At 39.1% G+C, this 27,877-nt stretch overlaps 1 protein-coding gene across 6 annotated transcripts in view; it reads right to left on the reverse strand.

Annotated features, from left to right (window-relative positions):
• The window catches only part of DACH1 (dachshund family transcription factor 1), a 514,217-nt gene extending 487,719 nt beyond the window's left edge, over positions 1-26,498 (reverse strand). For 2 of the 6 annotated variants that reach the window (XR_013543786.1, XM_072994736.2), the window contains exon 1: positions 24,921-26,498. Coding sequence is in view for 4 of the 6 variants with exons in the window: in XM_072994736.2 (XP_072850837.2) it covers positions 24,921-25,690 (770 nt within the window). In the remaining 2 variants the exon portion in view is untranslated. The remainder of the gene's footprint in view (positions 1-24,920) is intronic. The other 4 variants (XR_013543788.1, XM_078390760.1, XM_078390759.1 and 1 more) reach the window with 3 other exon arrangements.
• Positions 26,499-27,877: the final 1,379 nt, after the last annotated feature.

The raw sequence follows: 27,877 nt of genomic DNA on the forward strand, positions 1-27,877 counted from the left end.
GAAAAATGGAATTGCTAGCTCAAATAATATCACCAGTTCCAGAAGAAAAGACTCTTAACCTTCACTTTAGAAAGGATTATTGAGAGGGGAGAAATGCTCTGGAGACACTGGAGAAAACCAAGAGAAAACCTTATTGGTAATTAGCAATATATCACTAATATACTGTATGTGAATACATTTCAACTTGATGAGCAGAAAAATAAGAACAAGAACAGAACACTGTGTTATTTTTAAACAATAAGTATTATTTGAGAAAGTTGCATTTTCTTTTTGACTTCTTCCTTATAGGACAGATGAGTCATGCAATATAGCCAAAGGAAAAATTGCAACTGCTAACACCACATTAGTAACGTATAAAAGGAAAAGACACTTTCCTCAACATTTCAGCCTTGTCATTTCCAATTTTCTGCTCTTTGGACATGCTTGTATTCAAATTCTGGAACATCTATTCAGCATATCAATCCTAATTAGACAATCTGGGTCTGGAAAGGATGAGAGCTGGGTCATTTGCATAATTTAATCATAAATACTCAGTGATACATATTTCCAAATGCATTTGTACAATTATCTTTTCATCCTTGGGGCAATGGTATTAATATGATTAGGCAATATTTCTGGAAAAAACAGACAAGTATGCACTCTTTTTAACTGCAGCTTAGGGCGATATGAAAAATTAATTAATTTCTGAAGAAAATCAATTTCTGTACGTGACCACATTAGACACTGTTAAACCAAGACACAGAATACTCTCTCAATTGTGATGTTTCATCATCCCTTTTCTAAGGTCTGATTGTCATGTGTATGTTTCACATAGTAAAACTGCCTGCTTAAAACCACCTATCCTTACTTGGAGCAGGGAGATGGAACTGTATGTTCATTTAATGCAGATTTTATTTTAATAAAACACTCTCTGGCCACTTGATAAGAAACCATGGGAGTTAAGCTCTACCCATCTTTTGCTATCTTTTACTAAAGTTTGTCCAGCAAATGAATCGGCAAATGAACTGTCTAACTACCAAATACCTAGAATTTCCTAACCTCTCTGTGCGTTCATTTATATTGTTTTTCTGTTGTAATATCTCTTCAGAAAATTCATAAATATCGCAAAATAATATAATTCTGTGTAACATACAATTAAGTACTCAACTAACTAATCTTCTGGGAGGGAGAAGAGATCCCCAGAATGGTGCCGTTTTGTAAATTAATTGGTAATAAACATTACATATTTGAGTTTTAGGTACATGCAACCTTTATTTCCTCTCATTCAACAGAAAAACAAGTATTACTGCATGCAAATGTTCAATATTCGTTTAATTTGCATGAAGGTGCTTGAACAAATTTTTCATTCTAACAAGCTCATTTTTCATGCGTTTTGTCTTTCATCCTAATCTAGCATCTGTCATTCCTTTTTGAAGTTATTATCGGCCCAATTCCCTCTTGGACATGGTTGCTGGGTGACCGGTATCTTAGCACCCACTTTGACAGGAACAGATGTGAATCTGATCAAGAGATTTCCCATGAGTACCTGAAATCACAAACAACTTTTGTCAAAAACAAACAGCCTCACTGCCATGACCCTTTTCTTAAAAGGATGCCTTCCTTCCCCCACCATCACAACCTTCCCCTGAAAGACTACAAAACATTCATTTTCAATGTACAGTAACTTAATCTAGAACAGTTTCTCAAGTGTTCCAATCATTTCTTTTTGAATCTTTATTTTTTTTTTTGGAACAGAAAGACATATTCTTGAGTCATAATGGGGAATAATGCACTTTTTTGGCAACCATTTCTAGAGTTTCACATCCGAAATCAGTACAACTCATCACACTGTCAAGCTACAGAAAACAGTTTTAGGGCTTCTTGAACCCAAAATTACAAGATGTATATGAGTTCTGGGGAAGAAGATATCAGCATTTTTTTTTCATGATTTATTGTTATAGCCATGCTTCCTATCAGTCTCTGCTTAGAGCAGGCAATACTGCTAAAGCTCTACAACCACTGTAATTGACCTCCTCTTATCAAACGAGGAACTTCTAGCAGAATTCCCTGCCAATGAGAGAAGAATTTCAATTTTCTCTCTGCACACATCACTGCTCTGGGTTGGCCTCTTCCCAGTCAAGTAGCACACACAGATTAAAAACTTACAAAAACCTACCGGTGAGGGTCCCTAAACACAAATCATTCTGAATCAAAAAATAAATATGTATAAATATGAAAAGGTATGTTCACAGCTTCATTCCGGGGGGAGGGGATGTGCATTAACTCTCAGGAGTTTTTACAACTCCTTTAGAGTACCGTATTTTTCGCACCATAAGACGCACTTTTTCCCCACAAAACGGGGGTGGAAAGTCTGTGCGTCTTATGGAGCGAAGAAAACAGACTATATTTTCCTGTTTTCTTCTCCTAAAAAATTGGTGCGTCTTATGGAAAGGTGTGTCTTATGGAGCGAAAAATACGGTATATTTCCTGAAACAAATACAGTGGTGCCTCTCAAGACGAACGCCTCACGGGATGAAAAAACCGCAAGATGAATTGTTTTTTCGATCACTATGGTGCCTCGCAAGATGGCTTCTTCTATGGCCGTGCCTCGCAAGATGGGTTTTTTCCCCCCGAGATCGATGCTTTGCAAGATGAAAAAAATCATTTCTCTTGTGATGTTCCCATAGGAATGCATTGCAATGCATTCCTATGGGAACCCGCTTTTCGCAAGACAATTTTTTCGCACGACAGCGCTGCTTGTGGAACGAATTACATTTGTCTTGCGAGGCACTGCTGTATAAATATGTTCCTCTTTTAGTTACACAAGCACTGAGCAGGGGATTGGACTAGATGGCTTTACAGTCTGTTCCACTCCATGGTTCGATGATTCATATGATTCTATGAAGTGATTTGACTTAAGATATGCAAACCACAGTATTTAGGCCTGATAAAAAAAAGACACAAGATACTTGCCGATGCAGCATGCCCCCTCAACTTGCACTTCAGATATGAGCAATCAAACCAGGAATTTCGTAATGGATCACAGTTTCATGCTTCATCTAAACCATGAAAGTACGGTTATCTGTTTAAACGGTGAGGGGGCTTTAGTGAAACCACAATTTCCAAATGTGATTTCATATCCTGCCTTATTCCATTTTATGGTTTAGGCAAAAGGAAAAACAGTGCTTAGACAATGACTTCCTGGTTTGACTCCTTGTGTCATAAAGGGAGCAACAAACAGCTGAGTGCAAAGCCTTCACCTGGCTTCTTAGGCGGAGATGCAAACATCAAAATTGGGCCAGTAGTTATGTCAGTTAGACTGACAATTTTTCTGAGCTGATGCTCTTTCTGAAATCTAAACCTGATCCAGCACGTCTCACAACTACAGCAGAACTTTGTTTACACATCAACAACCCAATTCTTTTATTTATTTATTTTGATTTAAAAAAAAAATTGCAGCACCAGGAAGAGATCAGATGTATCAACCAAGAGCCTCATGGCACAGTGGTTAAAAAGCAGAACTACAGATAAGTCTATGCTCACGATATGAGTTGTATCCCAACAGATTCAGGTAGTCAGCTCAAGGCTGATTCAATCTTCCATCTTTTGAAGGTCAACAAGATGAATACCCCCAACTCACTGGGGGACGGGTGAGTGTTTTTGTTTAATTATTCTGTAAGCAACTCAGAGAGTTTTTCAGCACTATAGAGCAATATATGTCAATGCTATTACTACTACTGCTACTAAATGATGATGATGACGATGACGATAGTAATAGTAATAATGTGTATGCCCATCAAATTAAAGCCAGAAGCTTCTTTCTGTAATGGTGAAAATGAATGGTGGGATTTTAGACATCTAAATACACTATTTTGTGTTTTTTATCACCTCAACACAATATGCTTTTTAAAAAGAAATACTTAAAGCAAGAACCTCTCTGTGCTAAAAACAAACAACAGAATATCCAAGAAGTGTTAATTCCATTGGTAGTAACTGGCTAGTAAAATGATGTTGTGTTTACTGCGGACAGATTGAAAAAAACTTTGGCCCAGTATGCAGCAGCTGTCAAGATTTCGTACTGAGGATCATTAGAAAATGAATGTAAAGATATTTCACCAATTACATCATGCCTTTATAAAAACAGATAAACTATGGAATTAACTACTGCAAATGAATAGCAGTAGTTGAGAGAGCTTTAAAGCTGGATTAAACAAATTCATGGAGGACAAGACTAAGGATGGCTACTAGTCGGGAGAGTACATATTGCTTCCTGTATTGAAGGGACTATGTTATTGCATTATCAACTGACTTTGAAAGGGAAGATGTTTGTGACTTGTTTGTGGACTTCCCATACACATCTGTTTGATAACAGAGGAAACAGAATGGTGAACTGATTTAGCACAACTCTTCTTAAGTTCATGAAATGAGACTACAGGAAAGAAGAAATAGTGTCCATGAAAAGCAAAAGAATAATGTAATATAATCCGTGCACTACGCTATAAAGGGCAACATTACAGCTGCATCCACCAGCATCAATGTCCAATTACCTAATCATTCATAATAGAACAAATACTTGTTTCCATTGATTCGGGCTGCCTCATCAGGATCAGACATCCCAAACAGGAAAGTTCAAAGCCCTGTGAAATTCATTACCTCCAACTGAGAGCAAGACAAAGAGCTCAAACTCCCCCAAAGTCTCTGTAATTTGTGCAAAATGTCTCTAATATCTTTTCTCTTTGAGAAACAAAGCACACACACACATACAGAAAGCACAGAAGAACTGGCTGATTTTTTAAGAAATATATAAACATTCCATATGGTACACTGAATTCTTAAACAAAGTTGTTGGATCCTCCTCCTTCTGGTCAATTCATGAAACTTCATGAACTGTGCAATTTTGCATTAAATATATGCAATGTTTTTCATCAATGCAAAAACTCTATTAAGAACACCAGGGAATTATTTTCCATCCTTCTGAAGAGAAGAATATAGCAGTTCCTTGCCTGCAAGAATGAGCCAAACATGCATTTACATCCCTACCATGCATCTTCAGATCTTAATGATTTGTAGCACATGATGCAATTCAAGAAAGAATGGCAACAGTATACAATAATAAACATAAATAATACTCTATGCATATACTTCTCCTCCAGATTTTTGTAAATAATACAGAACATCGTAGGCATATGATTTCCTTATTTGTGAATAAAATCATATGACCCTGAAAGATATTAACATAACGTTATCAATTTACGTTTTCTAATTTAACTATTTCTTCATAAGGATCAATTGTATCTTGAGAACATTGGAGAGAAAAATCATAAAATATTTGGGTCGGTCTCCTATAAGTCCATGTTCTGTACAGTCCTCAATCATTATTTCTACAAATGAAAACAATGTACAGTGGTGCCTCGCTTAGCGATGTTAATTCGTTCCAAAAAAATCACTGCTAAGCGATTTCATTGCTAAGCGAAACGCTGTTTCCCATTGAAATGCATTGAATACCGGATAATCCATTCCAATAGGAACGAATTGCCGTCCTTAAGTGAAAATTGCCATAAGAAACATCGCTAAGCGAAACGCGGTTCCCCAATTGAAATGCATTGAAACCTATTCAATGCATCTCAGTGGGGGGGGGGGGAATACAACAACAAATTTAAAAAGAGTAAGAACAAAGTCAAATTTGGTTAACATAGGGTTTATTAAGTGCACTTTATGATTTCAAACATTTTAAACAGTAAACTTTAACTTTATAAATAACAGAAAAACATTTAAAAAACAGCAAACATGAGGCTGTTTGAACCATCGTTAAGCGAAACAGGGGACCCAAAATTTAATCACTATGCGAAGCATGGTCCCAACCATCGCTAAGCGAAAATCGCCCATAGGGACCATCACTAAACAAAGTGCAAAAACGCTCCGAAAAAGTCATCGCTAAGCGATTTCGTCACTAAACGGAGCGCCCGTTAAGCGAGATACCACTCTATGGGGACAATAGTACTCTACAGAAATCCAACCTCTTATCTATTTTTTCTCTTAAAATTTTTCCTTGCAACACATAAAACAGGTTGATTGATTGATTGATTGATTGACTGATTGACTGATTGATTGGTTGGTTGGTTGATTGATTGATTTGTATGTTCGTAGCAGATGGGGAGGACAGAAAAACTAGGAGAATCAAAAGCTCCTGTGGTTGAAATAAACATTTCATCTCTCCTCTTAATGCAGTTGTGATTGTTCTGGGCCTGGTTGTTGCAATATGTATTGTCCACTATTACTGCAAAGTCTGAGATTTGCTTTTATTAATATTGGTTAGCATAATACACAGTCATTGGAATGTTATCTTTTTGCAGTTGTTAGATTGTTAGACAGATGGCTCATAAACTAGGAGGAGTGCAAGCTCCTATCACTGATTCAGGATAAGACCTCCACCTGTCTCAGAGCTCAGTTACAAGATGAAATGCTCCTGGATTTGTATTACGTTTAGCATGCATGCTTTAAAATATCTGTTTATACAATGAACAGCTAAGCGTGCATTTTTGGGGCTGGGATGTATGCCGCCAGACAATCATTCTAGTCAAATAGTCATAACAACAACAACAAAAGTGTATCTCTATGTGGCCTGAACACTTTTCCTCCATCTCCCTCCCTCCATCCTCTTCCTAGGATCCTTTTTCAGCCCTCTTTTAGTTTTCACTTTTAAGGGAGGAAAGCAAAATATTCCCCAGCTCTCAGATATTTATGCCCTTCCCCCATCCTGGAGCACCAAATTGCCAAAACGCTTCTATATGCGGTGATCTGAAATTTCATGTAGTCCCCTGGACCAGTATTGGACTACAAGTTTTCCCACACACCTACACATGACAATAAATTGACTGGAAATAGACTGAACCAGCTCCCAATTTATTTCTACAGTGTATCCGTGCCCCCAATCAATTTCCTACTACTACCCTTTCCCCTGAAAATAAGAACTAACCTTAAAATAAGCCCTAGTATGATTTTTCAGGATGCTTGTAATATAAGCCCTACCCCCAAAACAAGCCCCAATTAAGTGAAACCCCACCCTCCACCATAGTGCAGCATTCTGCAGCAACCAGAAGAAGATGACATGACTGTATCTTAATAAATGTAGATTGTTGTACATGAAAAAAATAAAATACTCGCTGAAAATAAGCCCTAATGCGTTTTTGGGAGCAAAAATTAATATAAGACCCTGTCTTATTTTCAGGGAAACACAGTATGTTACATGTATGTTACTGGCACAATAACATATGTTGTGCTGTGTTTTTTTAAAAAAAAAACAGAGACCTCGTACTTTAATTAACTTTTTGAGACTTTACATGTGCCTCACTTGCACAGATGCAATTGTACCTATTGAGCCCAATTACCTACATATAACTTTTACAGTTTTACTAAAATGGGGTAAAGGTGTAAATATATAAAGACGTGCTTTTTAAAAAAACTTGGAACCAATGTCACATATCTTTTCCTGAAGGCATTTTATTTCTTCATTCAATTTTATTTTTATCAATTTCTTGTGGTACATTTGACTCAAAACACCAGACTGTCACTGTCAACTTTTCATACAAGAGGGACAGTCAGCTGAAATAGACAGGGTTCTTGATCCAGCTCACACCAAAATACTGAGGCAAATGAAGCAGCTTAACAGCCTCAGTAAGGGAGTTTGGTGTGCAAAACAGCTTGCCGGAGCTAATGAGAAAGTACAGTTTTAGATCTTTCAGTACACTTTCAGAAACAGTACAGTTTCTAAAGTTTACCACACGAGAGGACCTTGGCATAGATACCAAAACACAATACAATCTAAATACACACTTGGCATTAAAAATCTCAGTTATGGTCCCTCAGCCTGTTCAGCCTAAAATAGGAGAGAGACACAAAATGTTAACAGATCACATTGTTGAGCAAATCCACAGTATTCACTAGCTCATAATCATGTTTTTATTAGCCCATCTACCTTCACATATCTGTTAATCATATATCGCACGTGAGCAGCCAGAAAGAAATACCTTTTTTCCAGTTTAATAACTTTTACTTTCCTGGTAACCAGAAGGAAATTATTACCACGCGCAAAAGCAAAGCGTTCTACTTATATACCACCCCAAAGTGCTTCAAGCACTCTCTGAGCGGTTTACAAATTAATTATGCAGGCAACACATTGCCCCCTCCCCCGGCAAGCTGGGTACTCATTTTACCGACCTCAGAAGGATAGAAGGCTGAGTCAACCTTGAGCCGGCTACCTGGGATTGAACCCCAGGTCGTGCGCACGGCAAGTGACTAATTACCAAACTCTCTCAACTATTCAAACATAGAATGAACACGGACTCGCTGCCACAGAGCAATAAGGCCTTCCTATCAGTTCTCTAGAAGTCCAGACAACGGTTTACATACTCTCTCACTCTCTCGCTATCTCACACACATACGCATACACAACAGATCTAAGACTCTGGACAAGCAAATCAGAGTCAGAGTTCAACTGAATAAAATAATGGTCTGGTCAACACATTCAGCCTCAAGATTTTTTAAAAATTTAATTGTGTTTCATATATACAAGTCAAATCCTGTTGCTCAGTGTAGGCTAAATTGTAACTTTTGGTCTATTCCTCTCTGCTACATAAAGTGTCCCTACCACAATTCTTGGGTTGTGCACGCGTCCACACCAAGCCAGCATGCATGCATGCTCCAGAGAATTGCAACATGGACAGTCTGGTTATTAGGTGGGAACGGTCCAAAAGCTATGATGTACCTTGTGCAGGATTTCAGCCTTGGTGCTGGAAAGCAAATCTTTCTCAAATTGGTTAAACAAAAATATATGGATAATAGGGATGGCAAATCAAACGCCTGTACGCTGGATACAACCCAAGACATTTTTTTCAGTCATGTTATTTTTTACTCACAGTGGGATAAACCCAGAACTACCATCTAAATGTTGAAAACAGCTTTTAAAAAAGGATTTATTTAAGTTACAAATTACTAAATTATTCCCGATTACAGTGCTGTTACTTGAGTTTTCTCTTTACTCATAGCTTTCTGTTAATTTTCTCTCCCCTTTTCGGGGCATGTGAGACAATCTAAAAGGTAGAAAAATGAACTTGGGTTTGAAAAAATCCCCCAAGTATAGTGAGAAAAAAATAAAGAGTAAATGCTAAATTAAAAATTGTGATGTCAACAGTCACTATGTTACCATGCAAAATGAAGGTTATTATTCCCTTGCAACACCCACAGCCCAAGTAGGGGAGAAGTTTCAAATTGAAGTGGTGCGCTGAAGTATCCCTCCTCAGATTTTAACCAGAAAGATAAATGTACATGTAATGTCATTATTCATTACTTCCAAATTTGAAGGTATTATATCTTTTGTATTTTTAATTCTGTATAGCATCTATGCCTTGTCTTCCATGTCCAGGACAATGAAGTTCTTATTGCTAAGCAATGTCATCTCTTTTATGGAGCCAAACCACTTGCAACAAGTAGGCAGCTTGTGCAGTAAGACACACTTCTGGTGACTGGACTCCTTCCAAAAGAAATGAGACAGAAGAAATCAACCTCCCTAATATCCAGTGTAAAGCATTAGAGCAGTGGCAACAGAACTGCTAAATATTTAGAAATATGACCCATGAATGTTTAAAAAAAATGCCCACAGTGACTGAATATAGTACATGACAGATGTGGGCAGGAGGCACAGATTAAATACAGTAAAACATGACCCTGGTATTTAGTATTAAATTCATTACTTTCTCATGGACAAACCAGCATTTATATAACTCTAGGGTTTTATAAAAGCAGATTAAGTTTCTGTCCCGTGGGATTGTTGGGCAATTCAAAGCATGGTAGCACACTATGTATAGTGATAAGTTTAATTCTATATGCTTCCTATTCAAGAAAAAAAAATTGCCATGGTGCAACTCTTACACACAACAAAGTACCACCAATGTAACTGAACTGAATCATTGTCATTTATTTAAAGACTATTACACTGCCATTCTTCATTGCAGACACATTGCAAAAGTCAAGCCATGCAAACAACAAAGAAGTAGAGAGTTTCATATGGGAGTAGGCAGGTTGTCTACAAACCTTTTACTTCAGGGGAAAAGAGTAGGGCCACAAGTTGCCATCACCTCCTACTATGCCTATATACCTGCATTTGCTGCCAACCACCACCCCATAGCAGCCAGTAATACTCACGTCCAAGCAGAAGTTAGCAGTAGGAAGAGAAATCGTAGGAACAAGCCACCTCTAATTTCCAAGCAGAAGACAACAGAAAAGGGAAATGCATTAGACTTTGTCCCTCCTTATCAGTTAACTCCAATATATTCATCTCAAGTACATTATACCCACTGAAATGAGTAAGACCTGGCAGTTACTATTTAAATTAAGTCCTTACTTCAATAGGCATACTGCAGATGAGACTAACTTTGGATTTAGCCCTGTGTCTCCCATCCTGATGCAAGGAGGATGAAAAGGAACACAAAGCACTAAGGACAGAAATGTGATTCCTGGAACAACTGCAGAACAGGAAAACTCTGGTAACAATCCAGACACAGCTACACACTTGCCAATTCCTCTGGCTTATTTACAAGTGTTCAGCACTTGCTTGACCATTACCCATCTTCCCTAAAGCGTAACAGAACAAGGAAACATGCTGTCTATAGTGACCCCTATTAGGATTCATGGTGATGCACTAGAAATACCTGACCTCAGACACATTCTGAACTACTGTTACAACACTAATGATATTAATTTTAAAAACACTTTTCATTTGCTTAAGATCTAATTTTGACAGCATTGTTTTTCACAGTAAACTGATGATTAAGTGCTTAAAGCAAATCACTTCACTTTTTATGATACATCCCAAATCTAAACATATTGGCTTTAAAGTTAGCAATGCAATGATTGATGGCTGGGTATTGGGAACTTCTGTCACTCTTTGTCGGCACTGTTCCATTCCTGACTACTAAATCTCTGCATCCATCTGAACGCTTATTTCCACTCATACACATACTAAAGTTCAAAACATCCAGACATGCTCAGCCTAATCATTTCATTTTTTGAGTCCATTATTTATCCAAAATGTAATGATCAAAAACATAGTATGAAGAAGACTGAAATGTTCTGGTAATTGAGAACACCAGCCACCCTGCTGACAACGTGTCTTCTCTTCACAGGTATGGCTTTTTCAGAAAATTCTGAATTGGAAGAGAAGTCTTCCAATACTCTGACTAGACTCTAGCATGCTCTGATTTACTATATTTATTGGGCTTATATTTACTAGACAAAAAGAAAAAAGAAAGAATGTCCTTGAAACACTGAACAGAAACATTTGAGTTTGGAGCAAGGAGTGGATTAAAGTTACTGAACATGATTTAAATATAATTTTAAAACAAATGGAAAGCTTTATGTAGATTTTTAATTAGAATCTTTATCTTTACATTTTTACAACAATATGTACTTCATTCTTATGATTTTTATATTTAAGGAAGGAACGTAAAACATATTATTGAGCAATGTTAATACACATAATGAACAGTGCATATTATGATAAAACTGTCCATTCATCTGCCTCAAGTAGAGTTTAACTCTCTTTCACTTAAGCTATTGGGACATCTCCACCTTCACTTCTTCTACAGTATTACCACTTACACCACTTACCTGAATTTCAGCCTGAGGCAACTTTGACATCCATTCATTGTTATCAATGAATTTTATGAAAAGGTAGCCAGAACCTTATGCATTATGCCCACTGGAGAAATACAATTTGCATCAACCTCAATGGCAAACTGTCACAAGTTAAGAAGCCAGTGAAGGCACTTGCTGTTCTGCACCAAGCCATGCATATCGACACACAAGAACAAATGCCTACACGAACTTATTTAATCACAGCAATTCACAATTATGTTACACTGTCATAAAATCATAATAAAATTCTACCCAGTGATATTTTTTAATATTTACTTTTGCAAAAAGTAAAAATAAAAAATCTAACACTAGAAAATTGTTTTCTTTGGACAGTTCCATGTGGAAAATTCCAACATCACTACTCTTATTCTGTATGCTTTTCATTGATGATAGTTTTTTGCAATGGCTAAACTACGGGTGAGCACTTGCCACCAATTTTAATCTACCAGCCTCTTTCAAATTACAGTGGTGCCTCGCATTACGATGTTAATTCGTTCCAGCGAAATCACTGTAGAACGAAAACATCGTAAAGCGATTTTTTAAAGCCCATAGAAACGCATTAAAACCCGATTAATGTGTTCCTATGGGCTTGAAACTCACCATCCAGCGAAGATCCTCCATAGCGCGGCCATTTTCGCTGCCCATGCAGCGAGGAATCTGTCCCAGAAAACAGCAGGCGGCCATTTTTTTTTACCCGGCGGCCATTTTGAAACCGCCGATCAGCTGTGCAAAAATCTTCATTGTGCGATAATCAGTTAGGGAAGCAGGTAACCGATCATCACAAAGCGGAAAAAAAACCATAGGAAACATCATTTTGCGATCGCTGCAATCGCAAAAACTTCGTTATGCGATTTCTTTGTTAAACGAAGTGCTCGTCTTGTGAGGCACCACTGTATGGTTTCAAATAATGTTTCTGGAAGTCAGGCATTAGCCATGATCTGTCAGTTCTGACATCAGAGCAAATCACAATTAGCTCCCACACCAAAAAAAATCAAGAATAAGTTTTCTGTTCCGTAGGAAACTCATTCTTGAAATTCAGTGAAGTTTCAAGATTTTCCAGTAAGCATTTGTATGCATATTTGCTAGAATGCTGGACCACCCAATTATACTGCCTTATTCCATCAAACAGCGTAAATGTTGAAAAAATTCTCATGTGCATGGTATAAACATTTCCTCATTCAGTGGTCCAATAAAAGAAATTAATGAAATATTCAGTCACAATACAAAATTGTGCAGTTAAATGTGAAATTGCTAATCTTCCAAGCAAAATTTGTAATGTATCTTTAAAATCAGGCTTTGTGTCTGAGGAATGGTCAATATAACACTGACTTATAAGATAAAGCCTGGAGAGTGATCAATAGAATTATAATTATAAAAAATGGAGCTAGGAGGGCTCTGGGAAAGTATGAGTTAATTAATTTTTGCTATGGATCAGTCCTAATGTTACATATCCAGTGGAAAAATCTGAACTGCTAATATGGTCTTATCAACCCATTAAAAATAAACAAATGTGAAAACAGATGTAAAAACATTAGACACAATTATAAAAGGCAATGAAAACAAAATTGTCAATATCATACCACCTACGGTGTGACAAAACCTGGAATGTTATGTGGTGTTCTGATTGCAATGCCTGAAAAACAATATTAGAAATGGAAAATAAGCAACAAAGGGCAACTGATATGACCAACAGGCAACTACTCTACAAGCAGAGATGGTAATATTAGTAATAATTTAATATAAAAGAAGAATAAATTAGAGAGAGAGGAAAGATTGTATAATGTTATGTACAGTGTCAAAAGAGTGAGCAAGGAGATTTTTTTATTTCCTCTCTCACAATACCTGAACCCTAGCTTATTCACTGAAGCTGAACAGTGGGAGAAACTTTATGGACAAAAGGAACTACTTCTCAACACAGCACATCTTCTGGTGGAATCTGCCACCAGAAGATGTAGCGGTGTCCTTTTAAAAAGGGGACTGGACACACTCAAGTAAGATAAGGATATGTACGGCTAGCAGTTACAATCTCTATATGTTACTTCCAGTACAGGAGACAGAATGAAAACTTTCAGTAGGGATGGTCTTGTTGGCCACCATAGGAACATACTCCTCCAAGAAATAGGCCTTTGAGTAGATCGAGCAAGACTATTCATATACTAGTGTCATGAATGAAGATAGTCTGAGCCCAGAAAGAACTTACTCCTCATGTTCCATCTTTTTATACCACCAATAACATTCACTCTATGAAACCATGTGTTTAGTAAAGCAAAGTATCTGTTTGGGAACTGTGGCTAAAGAGAGAAAGTTCTTGCTTGCACTGCAACTGATAATGCTTTGCCAGGTTATGGTGCTCTAACAACATTTCTTGGACAAGCTTTGTAAGAACTGTTTAACCATCAATGTGAGCAACAGTCTGGAACACAGGCCTGAATCAGGTTCTCCTTCAATTTTCTGTAAGATCAGTCCATGAGTGTCACTGACCTGAGCTTTTAGAAATACTATTTTCCTATAACTTTTCCAAGCACTATCATAAACCCCCTTTGACACAGGCAATGTTTTCTGTCTTTAGCCTTGAGAAATAAAATAGAGATGGTATGACCTTTCAGGAGGTACACAGACGAGATTTCAGCCTATAAATATCAATTAAAACAAGAGGACTAAAACAAAGCAAAAAGTCACCTATTCATGAACAAAGTTATTTTAGCTACATGAGACATATGATGGCCTAAGAACAAAGTCACTGGTATATGAATCATGCATAAACACAGCATGTTAATTGGCAGAGCATTGCAAATTTTAACAATGACTCAGTAACTAGTCTGTACCTGATCCAAAACTAGTATAAGACAATTGACATTAACTCACACAAGGAAGCATAGTAAGTCCAGCCAATGATCTGAGCTGACTATATTCCCTACAACTTTCTACAGTGCGCACAAGATCACCAACAGATGAGGGATTCATCAATAGATGGGTCACCATGGAGATTGGTACAAAGTAAAACCACTGTTTGATGCAAATGAATTTTAATTATAATGGATTTTAATTCCCAAAAGATACACTACTACGTGTATTCGTGATTACAAAACATACAGATCATCTGGGTATCCTAACTGATAAAGTATGGAGGTATTCCACCATATTATTTTCCAGTGACATAGGAAATGACAGATGCTAAGTTATCAGCAGATGCTAAGGCTTTGTTTTTTCTAAGTACACCAATGTTTAAACAGTATTATAAATCTCTTGAAAGAGAAAAACTGAATTTGTAACCACTACAGTGAACCAGACAAATGGTTAGGCATCCTTCAGTCTCGAGAGACTATGGTAATGTGCTCTTTATGGAGGACTTGGAACAGCGTCTAGTGTGGTTGAGAAGGCCAATTCGAGAGTGACAGTCCCTTCCTCACCTAAGACAAATACAATCTGTCCCCTGTCCAGCTCCCTGATTTTGCTGCTTCCAGGACTGCCTCTTTGCCTCGTCCTGCTGGACAAGGGTCTCTTCGAATTGGGAGAGGCCGTGATGCACCGCCTGCCTCCAGGCTGAACGCTACAATGTCAGGGTTTCCCATCTGTTGAGGTCCACTCTTAAGGCCTTCAGATTCCGCTTGCAGATATCCTTGTATCGCAGCTGTGGTCCACCCGTCTTCTAATAATATCTGAGTTCCAGCTCATAACCATCTTCTCTAGTGATCACTTGAAATGTATAACTAAACTAAGGAAAGTAATTATAGAGCATAGAATTCTGCAACAACAAATAGACAAAATTATTCTAAGAATATTTAAAAAAACCCTTCTCAGTTATAAATTAACCAAATATATCAATCCGTAAGTTTTGTTTTCTGAGCATTCTACAACTGCAGAGGATTTCTTCCAGTGCTGAAAAATACCTACAAGTTCTTATATCACAGCTATGGCAGATGTATTACATTGTTGTGATTTCTTCTCCGTCCTACAGCCTTGTTTAGCAGGATTTTTTTAAAGAGCTTTATTATACCTTTCAAATTATTATACTGCTTTTAACAATTTTAAGTACATATACTCCAACTGAACAATAACGTTTTGCCTTAAAATATATCAGGGAGAACCTTACAAAGATTCTCACACATCCTTCTGTTTGACTGATCCAAATTACAATTTAAAGAGAGAAAGCAAAAACAAATGTTGTTACAGAAGCACTAGTACTTCACTTCCCTTAAAAAGGCTGACCTTGACAGAACGGTACAGCAAAAGAAGGAAATTATATCCAGCTTCTTGTCTAGTTAATAATTTTAATGTGAAACACCTCTACCATCAGAACATTCACATAAAACGAACAAAAACTATGACTTTCTCTTCACCAACTATCAAATGACTTGGCAAACTACAAGGCATCCAAGGCAAACTGCAGCGTGCCTTTGCTAAAGCAAAGCAGTAATTCAGAACATTAAGTATTTGCAAAGATTTTGAGGAGAAATCACACAATTCTGGAAATAAATCCCAAATTCCAGTGGAACTTACATTCCTGTTAATAGACTTAATATGGAATCCTTTGATTTGGTGCTCCGAGGTCACCATTCTATTGCTTGTAACAACTACAGAGTTGATCCACTGAATCAATTTTTGAACAGTAAATCAACACTTCTGTAAAGCCAACTGAGCAGAATGGATTTTTTTATATAAGGGGCAGAGATCAGGTTCTTGACTAAACCTAGAGTATTCACCATGCCTGGCAAGAAAAATACCTCATTCTTTACCGTACTCACCAGTAAATTCATAACAGGTTATAGCACTATTCTAATTTACATAGTAAGAGTAGTATCAGCAGTAGCTACTGCTACTGCAAGATTTAGGCTTAAAAAAATTAATTGAACTGAGTCAGGTTGATAATCTAAAATTTCACTGTGAAAAACAAAACTTTATTTATGGCACAATTAATCATAAGCTACAAGAGACCGTGACCCTGATAAAATACCATCAGATACAATAACTAAAAAAGAAAAATAAGACACCAATATTCCACAAATTTACTTGAAAATTAGTCCTTACTAAATGCTACATAAACGTGCACGGGACAGATCTAAAGAAGCAAAATTTCTGATCAAATGAAAATCAGTAGATTAAAATAATGCAACCATGCTTTATTATCTATTTCTTTTAATCATGTAAAAAAAAGAAGAAAAATAAACTTTTTAATAGTCTCTCAAGAAATCTCTGCAGAGTAATCTATTCAGGATATATGGCTTTTTTGCAGGCAACTTGTCATGTAAGCATGTACTTAAAACCTGGTCCCCAGTTCATGTTTTGCCAGTCCACATAATATGCCTACTTCAATATGAGGAGCTAGAGATAACTGGGGGTGGGGGGTGCTGGAAGATCATTGTTCCCACACAGGATATGCACCACAAAAGGTAGGCATGAACATATTTATAAAACCATGACTGGAATGCAAAGCAGATGGTGAAAGTATTGGTTTTAAATCACCAGTGACTGACATAACTAATTTGATACTATTTGTACCAGCCCTGTGGCATCAAACTGACAGCTGAATGTTTGACATTTTGGACTGTCTAGTTCCTGTTATTTCTTGCTGTTGCACTGAATAAACAGTTTCTATGCTGTGTTCATATGTCCACATAAGGAACATATGTATGACAAAAAGAAAAGCTTCTTGCGTATGTGCTGAAAATCTAGCACAATACCTGTGAGAGTCTAGAATGGTAACTATAGTTTATAAAATAATTCCACAATCAAAACAACAAAGCTTAGATTATTCAATTTCTCCACTGGTGTCACAGGTTACAAATCATGCATGATATATAAACACCACATTTCAGGTAATGAATCAGTAGAGTTTACAATGATATAGCAAATAAGACCCAGTACACAAAAGAATGATGTAGTAAATATAGCAAACGACACAAGACCAGTAGTAAAATTCAAAAACAGAAACTTTAAGCAACAGTTGTTGCAGAATACATGCCACACCTTCATCAACTCCCTGCACAATCAACAAGATCAAGCATTTATGATGAATTTTCCAAATTAAGTTCCACTATGAATAATACTTAATATTTTGATTTTAGACCATCAAAGTTTAGTCTTTCTCTGGATGTTTTAACAGATCACATTTTTTATCTATTTATTTGTTCCATCTTATTTGCTGCAATCTAATAAGAGCCCTTTTTTATCTGAATATCAGTGCATTCAGTACTAAAAGACATACATTCATGAAGACTGTGTCATTAAGTGCCATTAAACTAACATGGTACTATACAGTATTGCCTTAGAAAAAATAATGTCATCCACAAAAAAAAAAAAAAAAAAAAAACAGGTATGTACAAACTACTAACTGTCAAGGAACTTTTTTTTGTTTCTCATTCCCCTACATATATTGGTTCTTTATGTTTTGAATAATTACACTCACTTAAAAAAATCAAAGCAAGTGTAAATAAAGGAGGTGGGCAATGGCATTTATTGGCTGTTGGCATCATTATTAACAACTTATGTACTTATTTTTGATAACAAAACTATAGCTATAAAACATAAAACTTAAATCATGCTGATAAGTCATGAAGGGATTCTGAAGGCATGAGTGTCTAGTGATGAACTAGAAAAACTATTTAAATCACTAAAAATCTAATAGGTAGGTGGAAGATGAAAAAAGGCCACTAGAAGGTTAAATGTCAAAATTAAAATTAATATTACTATATTCAATAACCAGAGAGCAGACCCCACTTAATTCACCAGGGGTTACTTCTGAGTAGACAGGTATGGACCTTAACTCTAAATGTTTAATTAATTTTATAACTGCATTCACTTCCTCAATGGCATCCTGCATCCAAAATGGAAGAAAACATATAGTTTCTACTATCCTGGTTATGAGTATTCTTACTTAAAAAACTTTGAGTATGCTTACTTCCATAATCTGAATTTTATAAACATGCTTTTGTTATTATTCTTACCCTCTGAATACTGATTTTCTAAATATCATTCTTTCTCATATAGCTAGGAACACATACAGCTTTTGAGTTAGATCTCATTGTGTGCTGCAGAAACAAAAGTATACAGTATTTTATTAATCATGTAAAACCAAACATGCTACTTGTACAAAAAATGAATATGTTTTTATGTACAGCAAAGCAGAGACCTTTACTGTAACATGTCATACTGCATGCATGTATAATATACAAACATATTCCATGCTTAGTCTTTTGCATCTTTTCACATTGCCTTTGCAAAAACATATTTCTATGATCTCTTAACATGCTGTACTCCAAAACCATTAGTTCTCATTCTTACATAAAGAACGTTTATCAATTTTTCACTGTTGCTTGTCGTACCCATTGGGCAGCATCTTGTAAGATCAGCAAAAGATAAGGGGACAAATTTATACTCAGATGAGGGCTTATCCAAAAGCTTCATCTTGAAGATGAAGATTTTGTTGCAGAGTAATTCACAAAACACAGGAGCTCTAAATCTAGTATTCAAAAAACTACAGCTCAGCTGTAGCAACTGTTTCACTAAACATTAAAAAAAGACAGAAAGCCTCAATCCACAACCTAATTGAATCAGAGTACCGTATTTGGATTTACAAGCTCAAGTGAAGTACTTGGATTATTGGTATCACCAGCACTACAATCCTCTAAGCAACTTTCTAAGGAGTAAGTCCCACCAACGCTGTGGCACTTATTTCAAAGTTTACAAAGGAATAGGTTATAAACTACAGTAGTTTAAATCACATGTATGATCCACAGACTGATCTCTCCATCCAACCTTTTCCAAATTCTAGTCTGCTTGTTGGATCTCTACCCTCTATTTGTTCTGCTGCTGGTCATCTCGTGCCTCCTACATGTCTTTCAAATCGTATAAAGAGGCAATTTTGTGCCACTATTATATTGCTACTTATCCATCCACAACAGGAATATGGACCGTTGCTCCCTGCTTGATAAAGAAAAAGGTGAATTTATTATGGATGGAAAACAAAACAGTAACTGACCATGTTGCCCCAGTGACACAGATCTAATGAAACCTCTTTTCCTCCATTTTGAGTATGCAACAATTATATACATTTATAGCTGCCTGGATAGCTCAGTGGTTTAGATATCTGGATGCAGAACCAGAAGTTGGGAGTTAAATTCCCTGCTGTGCCTCCCAGGAGAAGAGACAACCTGTGCAGTCATGGGCAAGTTGCACATTCCCCGGGCACACCCAGAAGATATGGTAAGCATTTCTCTGCAGTTTCTACCTAGAAAACCCTGGAAAGGGTCATCAAGTCAAAACTGACAGCACATCATCATCATCATTATTAAAGTGCCTAGAACTCAAGGACATACAGGTCTAAAGTACAAGAAATTAAGGGGCATAGTACTTTGTTGGTATTATAGCAAGATTTGTACATTAAATATGCTCCCATTCAGAAATGAATGTGGAAAGCTAACTGATTTTTTTAATCATGAGCATATATTAATCCTCAAAAATTATCTTGCATTCTTTGTAAAATATAGCAATATATTACTGTACAGATACTTCACTTGAGTACAACCATGTTCTTTAAATAAAGTTGCAGATCATTCTTGTTTATAACCCAGGACTGCATTTTTTAAAAAATGTCACTTTTTATCTAGATATGCTGCTGCAAGTACTTCATAGCAGCTGATGACTAATGAATTAAAACATTAGTGGAACAAAATTACGTTATTAATCACAAAAAAATTAATAGCTTTCTTGAAATACCATCTGATTAAACAGAATATTAGCCTTGACAGAATAGTTAGCATCATCATCTTCCTCCCAACTACAATACCAAAAAACTACTGTATGTTGTTCTAGGCTGTCAACCTCCTTAAACGTACACATAACAGTATGACATTTACTTTTTCAAGACAACATTTTATACCAGCCGTAAACATTTCATAAACCTGTATTTTGCATAAGTAACCCAGATATAAGAGAAGCAATTTGTTTTCAAAATAAATGTTGATTTTCAAATACAAGTAGGTGTGTGTGTAAACTAAAATGTATCAAGAGAAGAAAAACATCTGAGAAGAATAAAGTCCGTATGTTGACAAGTAATTTCATTTGAAACTAATAACAGTAACTTGTTTTTAAAAATGCTTTATTTATATTAGTTGAGAAGGATTCTTCAACAAATCTAACTCGCTTAGTTTACAGAAAATGCAGCTTTTCAGATTCTAACTTGAGATAAAACTAATCCATGCCTGCTAAATGCAGTCAGAACTCCTCTAAGATAGCAACTTGCTTCTTTAAGATTATTTGTACACCTGTATTGCTAAGAAATTCCCACACTGGTACTTAAATCAGAGAAAACGTGCATAATATGCTGCATGTTCTAAAACTGTACCATAGCTCCATGGAAGTTCAAATAGTTGCCCATGAGAAATATGAAAAACATTATAATCTTCAATAATTTTTATGTTAAATACTGAGGAGTATCAGATTTTCTAAAATGCTAGATTTACAAATGAAGCAACATGCTGTTTACAACATTTAACATTTTGCAGATAATACTCTGCAAGATTTGGTTGATTCAACAACTCCTCAACTCAGTGAATGAGATGCAAAAAGAATTCCATAGTAACTCTTATCTTCCCTTTTAAAAAATCTTGTTTTGCATTCCAACTGACTCCAGAGACTGAAATAAAACAAATATAATCTGTCATTACACAAGGTAAACAGAGGAAGAGTTTAATTCACCATGTGCCACAGTCTTAAAAATTTACAGTGGAGGGGGAAAGGTAAAGGGCACTCAAATTATTCATGGATAGGGAAAAATCTTCAAAGAAGCAGAAGTGTACCTAGCAACAGTTCAGCAAAGTTCATTTAAAGTTTTTCTCTTTTTCTGTCTGAAAAATTACAGGAACTTCACTCAAGAAATGCTTGTTTCCAAACACATTTCTATTTAGTGCAAAGCATTTTTTACTGTTACTTCTTCCAATCAGAAGTATTGTGCCACCTCCAAATTTAGATGGACTCAGACCTGAACTTTCAATCCTAAAGAAGACCTATTCTTGGAACAACAGAGAGATCTTCCTTTGTCACTTACTGTCCCCCTTTGAATCCCCAACCCCATCCGCTTCTCTATTCTGTAGACTGATGAGTTTCACGAGATCCCTTTCCTAGGAGGTTACCTGACTTGTTAGAGGTAGACAAAACAATGTGGTACTTAAACATCCTAGACCGTACGCCCAAAAACATATGGTTACTACTTATAACCTCCCAACCTTTTATTTACATCACCCATATTGTAACAAGAGGTGCTATAACACAGAACAACTTAATCAGGCAAATCTCCACTCCTCTCTGTTTCCTTCAGCTACCTAACCACCACTTGGCAGAAAGGATGTGCTTCTTTGTTACATGGTCCCTATCGGCTCAACTACAAGGGAGCTATCAGGTTGAGTTCTGGGCTGTCTCCATATGGTCCTGGGGACAACCTGGCATGAAAGCTTAAGAATTAAAGAACGAAATAAGCAAACTATTCCTATGGTAATCTGACCTCGCAAAATATTTAGCATAGGCTACATATAAGCAATTGCTAACAGTGGTCCAGGAGCCTTCACTTAAAAAAAAACCCAATCAAATAAGAGACTACAACCCCTGAATCCACAGAGTATTACCAGCAAAATAAAAAGAAAAACGAACAGTGTCGTTCAGTTACAGTTCAAAGAACTATGCCAAAAACTGTTTACTTGGGCCTTTCTCATGCACTTCCTAAAAATGGATTCTCCTCTTTTTAACCTTTATATACATCCATAAGCTAACTAAAGGACAGATTTATACTAACTTGTTGAGGCAGGCTAAACTAAAAGAAGGAGGCCCTCTTCCATTCTAGTATCTCAACCTGTTTTTCCTTAAGAGGACTTTTCACTTTCCTTTTTATTCAGAAATGCTGGAACCAAGCCTGGACAATGTTCCTTTTTTTCCTGTTTAGTTTCAAAGTAAGAGGCATTAAACTGGGAAGTTTTATGAGTGTCTTTGTGTGTTTCACTGTGCTATGATTACTCAATCTGGCACAACATACTATACTTTTCTATGTTTTCAATTCAGTTATACCAAGCACCCCTTGTAAATGAACTAGTTTAAAATAAAATCTGCTCTGAACTGAAACAAAAATATTAATGTCTGAAGTCAATTTCTTAAAACTGAAGCAAGAGTGAAAATAAGTGTAACATCTAGAAGTCAAGTACTATTAATACGATTTTTAAAAACCTCATGTTATTACTATTATAAAAAGCATTATTATTTAGACTGCCAATTGAACTGTAAGGGCATTTGCTTTGTATCTCATAGAGAATACTTCTGCCCAGTAACTTCCTTCTGGAAAGGAGTGAGCATTCAGTCTTCAAGTAAGCAGTTTTGCCTAGTTTCCTTATACAGTAATTTAAAGACAGAACCATGAAAAAATAAATAATTTCATACTTTCTCTCCTCTAAGTAGATCCAGTTTTATACACATCCAGAGATTCAGTACTGTGGTCCTAGATGGCATACGTGCCATATTTCACCCTAAACTAGTACACTCGGGTTGTTACAGTAGCCAACTAACATGCATAAACCATAAAGAACTATAAAACGTAAGAGTCCTAGAAAGCTGATTTGTATCACCCTCTTGCTTGGAGATTTAAATCAATGATTTTATCATTGTGCTAACTTAAATCAACTCTGGTATTCATAGACTCTCTTTTGACCCTATGTTCTTATCTACTGTAGCTTCCTCTTCAATCAAAATCATTTTACAAACATCACATTTCTCTTTCTGACATTTCAGGGAGCCATCAGCTTGGTTTGTGTGATTTAAAACAACCAGAGAATGTTCCCACACTAAGCTACACCTAAATACACATGTTGGGTTAAATGGCTTTTCTTGAGCTAAAACATCCCCATCCTAATTGTGAGACGACTCTCCAGATAACCCTCAAGATCAGAATAGTCTCTTCATGTTAAAAGGCACCAATGCATGAACAAAATTTGACACTTTTTAACCTTTAGAGATAGGTTCAGATGACCCCTAATTCCTACTGACTCCACATCAGAGTCCAACATTGGCACTATAACCCTCGGAACATGTATTATGAAACACTGACATCAATAGGGACTAGGTTGGGAGTTTGATGACAGAGGCTGGACTAGATGATCTATAGGATCCCTTCCAGCTCTGCAATTGTAAGATTATATTATTATTATATTATTTACAGTTCTTAGTAGGATCCTTCTAGTGTCACACAAGTAGTGCATAATCATAGTCCCAAGCAAGTGCGTATAGAATAGGCAAGGTTATTTGCACCTGCCCTGAAAAGGGAAAAACTCTCATGTCCCTTCTCTCCTTTCTCCAAACTCATTAAGTTGCACTACATTCTTTTCTAGGAAGGGGGGGGGGAATCAAGCTACAAAAATATTTAAAAGAAGCAGCAGCAGCATGGTTAGGGACAGTCCAAGAAGATTAGTGATGAGTTCCTGATAATGGTGTGCAGAAGTGCTGTCAGGGCTTAAACAACTCAACTGAACACATGTCTTACCCCCAGGTTCCAGTTTCTGCATTATTTGGAGCATGCCTGTTTTCTACAACACTTGCGAATTAGGATTGAACGATGCCCCGTACAAGGGCGCATTATTCCTCTCTTTCCACCTGCCCTGGGCTCGAGGTTAGTCCTCTGCTTCTGCGTCAATGTAAGCAAAAGGGACGGGACTTTCACCCACTTACTTGAGCCCTGGGCAATACTCAGATCACCAACCAGACACCAGGCCTGTGCCTTCACGTCTACATTAAAATGTGGCACTCCCCCTTCTCCCCCTCCCCTCCCAAGGCTCCGAAAAAGAGGAGGGGAGGGGATTCCAAATGGCCAAAGAGAGAGATCAGAGGTTTGTCAGTGCTGTTTTTACTGCAACTCTCAGCTCAGTTCCAAAGCAGCAGAACTGCAAGTCTACACATTAAGGCAGAAATAAGCCCACATAAAATAAGTTCAAATGTACTCCCGAGTGTGAAGCAAGATCGATCTGAAAGTCCCACTAAACTTTTCAGTTAAACACGCACCGGGTCGCGCAGCACGTGTTTAACCTCAGCAGAAAAGGCGGGGATCGGCCTAGAGGCGCACACGGGGATCGTGTGCGGCTATCCACCAGATGAGACTTGGTGGGTGTTTAGAAGCTGCCAAAAGCGTGTGCGGGGCGCATCCTCCCTCCCTCCCTACTCCCGACCCCGCTTTTCCAGGGTGGTTTTCTTTTTTCTTTTTCTTTCTTTTTTGTTTTTACCTTGCGTTGGTACAGTCGTTGTAGAGGGTCTCGAAATCTTTCCTGGAGATCAGCTTGCAGCGGTTGACGCCCGGCTGGATGGCGCCCAAGCCCCGGAGGATCCGGACCTGCTCCACGTTGCAGACGACGGGCGTGATCTCCAAGCGCTTGAGCTTGGTGTAGACCGTGTGCAAGCCGCCCACCAAGTGCTTGAGGAAGAGGTCGAACGCCTGCGGCAGGCAGATCAGCTCGCAGCCCTCCACCGTGAAGGAGGCCACCTTGGCGCCCCGCAGGTCCACCATCTTGCACTCGTTGTTCTGAGGCGTGTTCTCCACCGGCGAAGGGGTCGAGTACACCGGCTTGCCCGGCACGCTGGCCCCGCCGCCCGAGGTCCCAGCGCCGGGGACGACCGAAGAGGAGCCGCCGCCGCCGCCGCCGCCGCCGCCCGCGCCGCCTCCCCCTCCTAGGCTCGAGTTGCTGCTGCCGCCGCCGCCGTTGTTGGAAGCGCTGCCGGAGCCTAAGCTGGCGTTGCAGTTGCTCTCCCCGCCTCCGTTGCTGGCGGTGGCGGTGGCCGCCGCGACTGCCGCTGCGACGACGGGCTCGGGACGGAAGAGGGTTGTCCCCGCCGAGGCGGCGACCGCCAAGGCCGCCGTGGAGGGCGCGCTGGCCGGCGGCGAAGCGGCCGACGCGGTGCTGGTGCTGGTGGTGGCGGTGCAGGCGGCTGAGGTGGAGATGGGCGGCTGCGTGGGGACCAGCTGGGTCGGAGGGATTAAAGGAGCCGGGACAGCCATGGTCACATTAGACGCCGCCGCGGCAGCAGCACCAGCAGTCCGGCCTCCCCCCCTTCACCCACCCCTTGGCAAAGGGGGGACAAAAAAAAAGAGGAGAAAGAGAGACTGGGGGGGGCGGCGGTCACCGAGCCTTTCCGCGCGCTCGTCCTCTCTTTTTTGGAAAGACGAGTAAAAGGAGGAAGCGCGAGGAGGAGAGAGGGAGGGGAGGGAAAAGTTGGCCCCTCGCGCGCCCCGGAGAGCGAGCAACGCGTGGCGAGGTTTAAAGAGCCGAGCCGGGCGAGGGTGGGGTGGCCCGACACGCGGGAAAAGTGGGAGTGCGCGTGAGGGAGGGATGGGGGGGAGAGGGAGGGAGTCTGAGCGCCAAGCAGCGCCCGAGCGTCCCGGCAGCGACTGACGAGAAAGGAGAAGTCAAGCTTTAGAAAGTGGCGCTGACGAGGGCTAAGCAGAGAGAGAAAGAGAGAGAGAGAAGGGGAGGGGTGCTTGGTTGGTTGGTGATATCTTCCCTCTCTTCTGCCCCCCCTCCCTCCCTCCCTCCCCACCTCCTCTAGCACCTAGTTCAAAGAGGAAGAAGGCGGGCTGCGGAGCTGGAATGCTCGCCTGCCAGGGCGTGAAGCAAAGCAACAAAAAGGTCGCGGGGGTGGTGGGTGGGAGGGGGGGAGAGGCAGAGAGCGAGCGGGGCTGGCCCCCGACGAGGTGCTGGCGCGATGGCCGTGTGGTTGTGGCGCGGGCGCTGCCGCTGCTGCCGCTGCTCCTCCTGCCGCCGCGCCTCCAGCCTCTCTCGCTCTCTGGACGTGGACGAGTTGTTGTTGTCACACGGTACAGGGAGAGGGGCGGAGCTCCGGCAACTTGAAATACCCTTTGAAGCAGCAGCCCGAGCCTCCCTCGCTGGCATTAACCTAAATTATCCAACCAGGAACCTAGAGCGAAAGAGAGAGAGATAGGGGGGAAGGAAGAAAAAAATCACACGTGGAGGAAGAGGGGGAGCAAAGATAAGGATGCGAGCAGAGAGATGCTTCCCCCCCCTCTCCAGAAACCGTTAGATTATTACATGGCTCGTGTTTTATCTCATCAGAGACGAGCTCTGTAATTTTCCAGTTCCCTCTTTTTCCCCCTAACCCCACATCCGATTAGTTATACGGGAAGGGGGGGGGAGGGAGCGATCACTTATCAATGCAAGTCGATCGAGGAACCAGAACATGTTTTACGCCAAGGCGAGATAGGAATCTGATAGCGGCCCCGTAAGCACACATGGTCAAGGAAACAAAACCAAAGTGAGGGAGGGCTTTTGACTCCCCACGCCTTCTTTTTTTCCTAATTCTTCTTTACTTGTCACCTTCAAAAAGTAAGGTGGAAAGGGGGGGGGAGACATTCTGGTTTTTTTTTTTTTTTTTAAGGAAATGATTCCGGAGAACAAGGGCTGGAAGTTGTATTTTTATTCGTAAGAGTGGGAAGGAGAGCGTCATAATTATCGCTGTTTAGACTGCTTTGTTGTGTGAAGTGAAGGGCTTGGATGAAACGTGAAGCGCTCGGAGAAGAAAGAGCTGGGAATATATATAGCATTTCCGGAAAATAATAGGCATTTATGGATCAAAGAGCCCAAGGTACTTACATTTAATACGGTTGAGAAATAACATCTGTTGTGGGAAGGGATTCTCAAAGCAAAAAGTGGGGGGAGTAGATGTACAGAAAGGGGCAGATGCTCGCCAACAAGCTTCGATCAAGTTTTTTTTCCCCTCTCCTGTTCCCCGTTTACTGAATATTGGGATGTTTTCTGAAAGTCAGATTCCCAGTTTCAGTTTGTGCTTCCCTTTGAGGACTTTGCTTATGTGGAATGCGTTAATGAGAGCCTCCTCCTGATCTATTCTTGCCTCTCTTGGGCTGCGTGGGTACTCCAGAAATCTGTAGTAAATGAACTTTTGCAACCGTTCAGAAGCGGCGAGCATTTTAGGCAGCTCTGTGCAACCAGTCTAACCACCAGCTCCGTCATGAAAGTTCAGTTCTTGAAACTAGTAGGATTTACATCTTAATGAACATAACCAGAATCGGGTGTTAAATCCTTCTTTTAATATTCTGGAGCATCCTGCCACACGAAGAGAGCGCTTGTTCCCACCACGGCAAGGACGACCTGCTCTAAAGCAAGGCACGTGCTTAGACTCTAGGCCGCTCTCGCACTGGGACTGGAAAGGG

The sequence above is a fragment of the Pogona vitticeps genome, chromosome 3 (genome assembly GCF_051106095.1).
Source record: "Pogona vitticeps strain Pit_001003342236 chromosome 3, PviZW2.1, whole genome shotgun sequence".
NCBI lineage: Eukaryota > Metazoa > Chordata > Lepidosauria > Squamata > Agamidae > Pogona > Pogona vitticeps.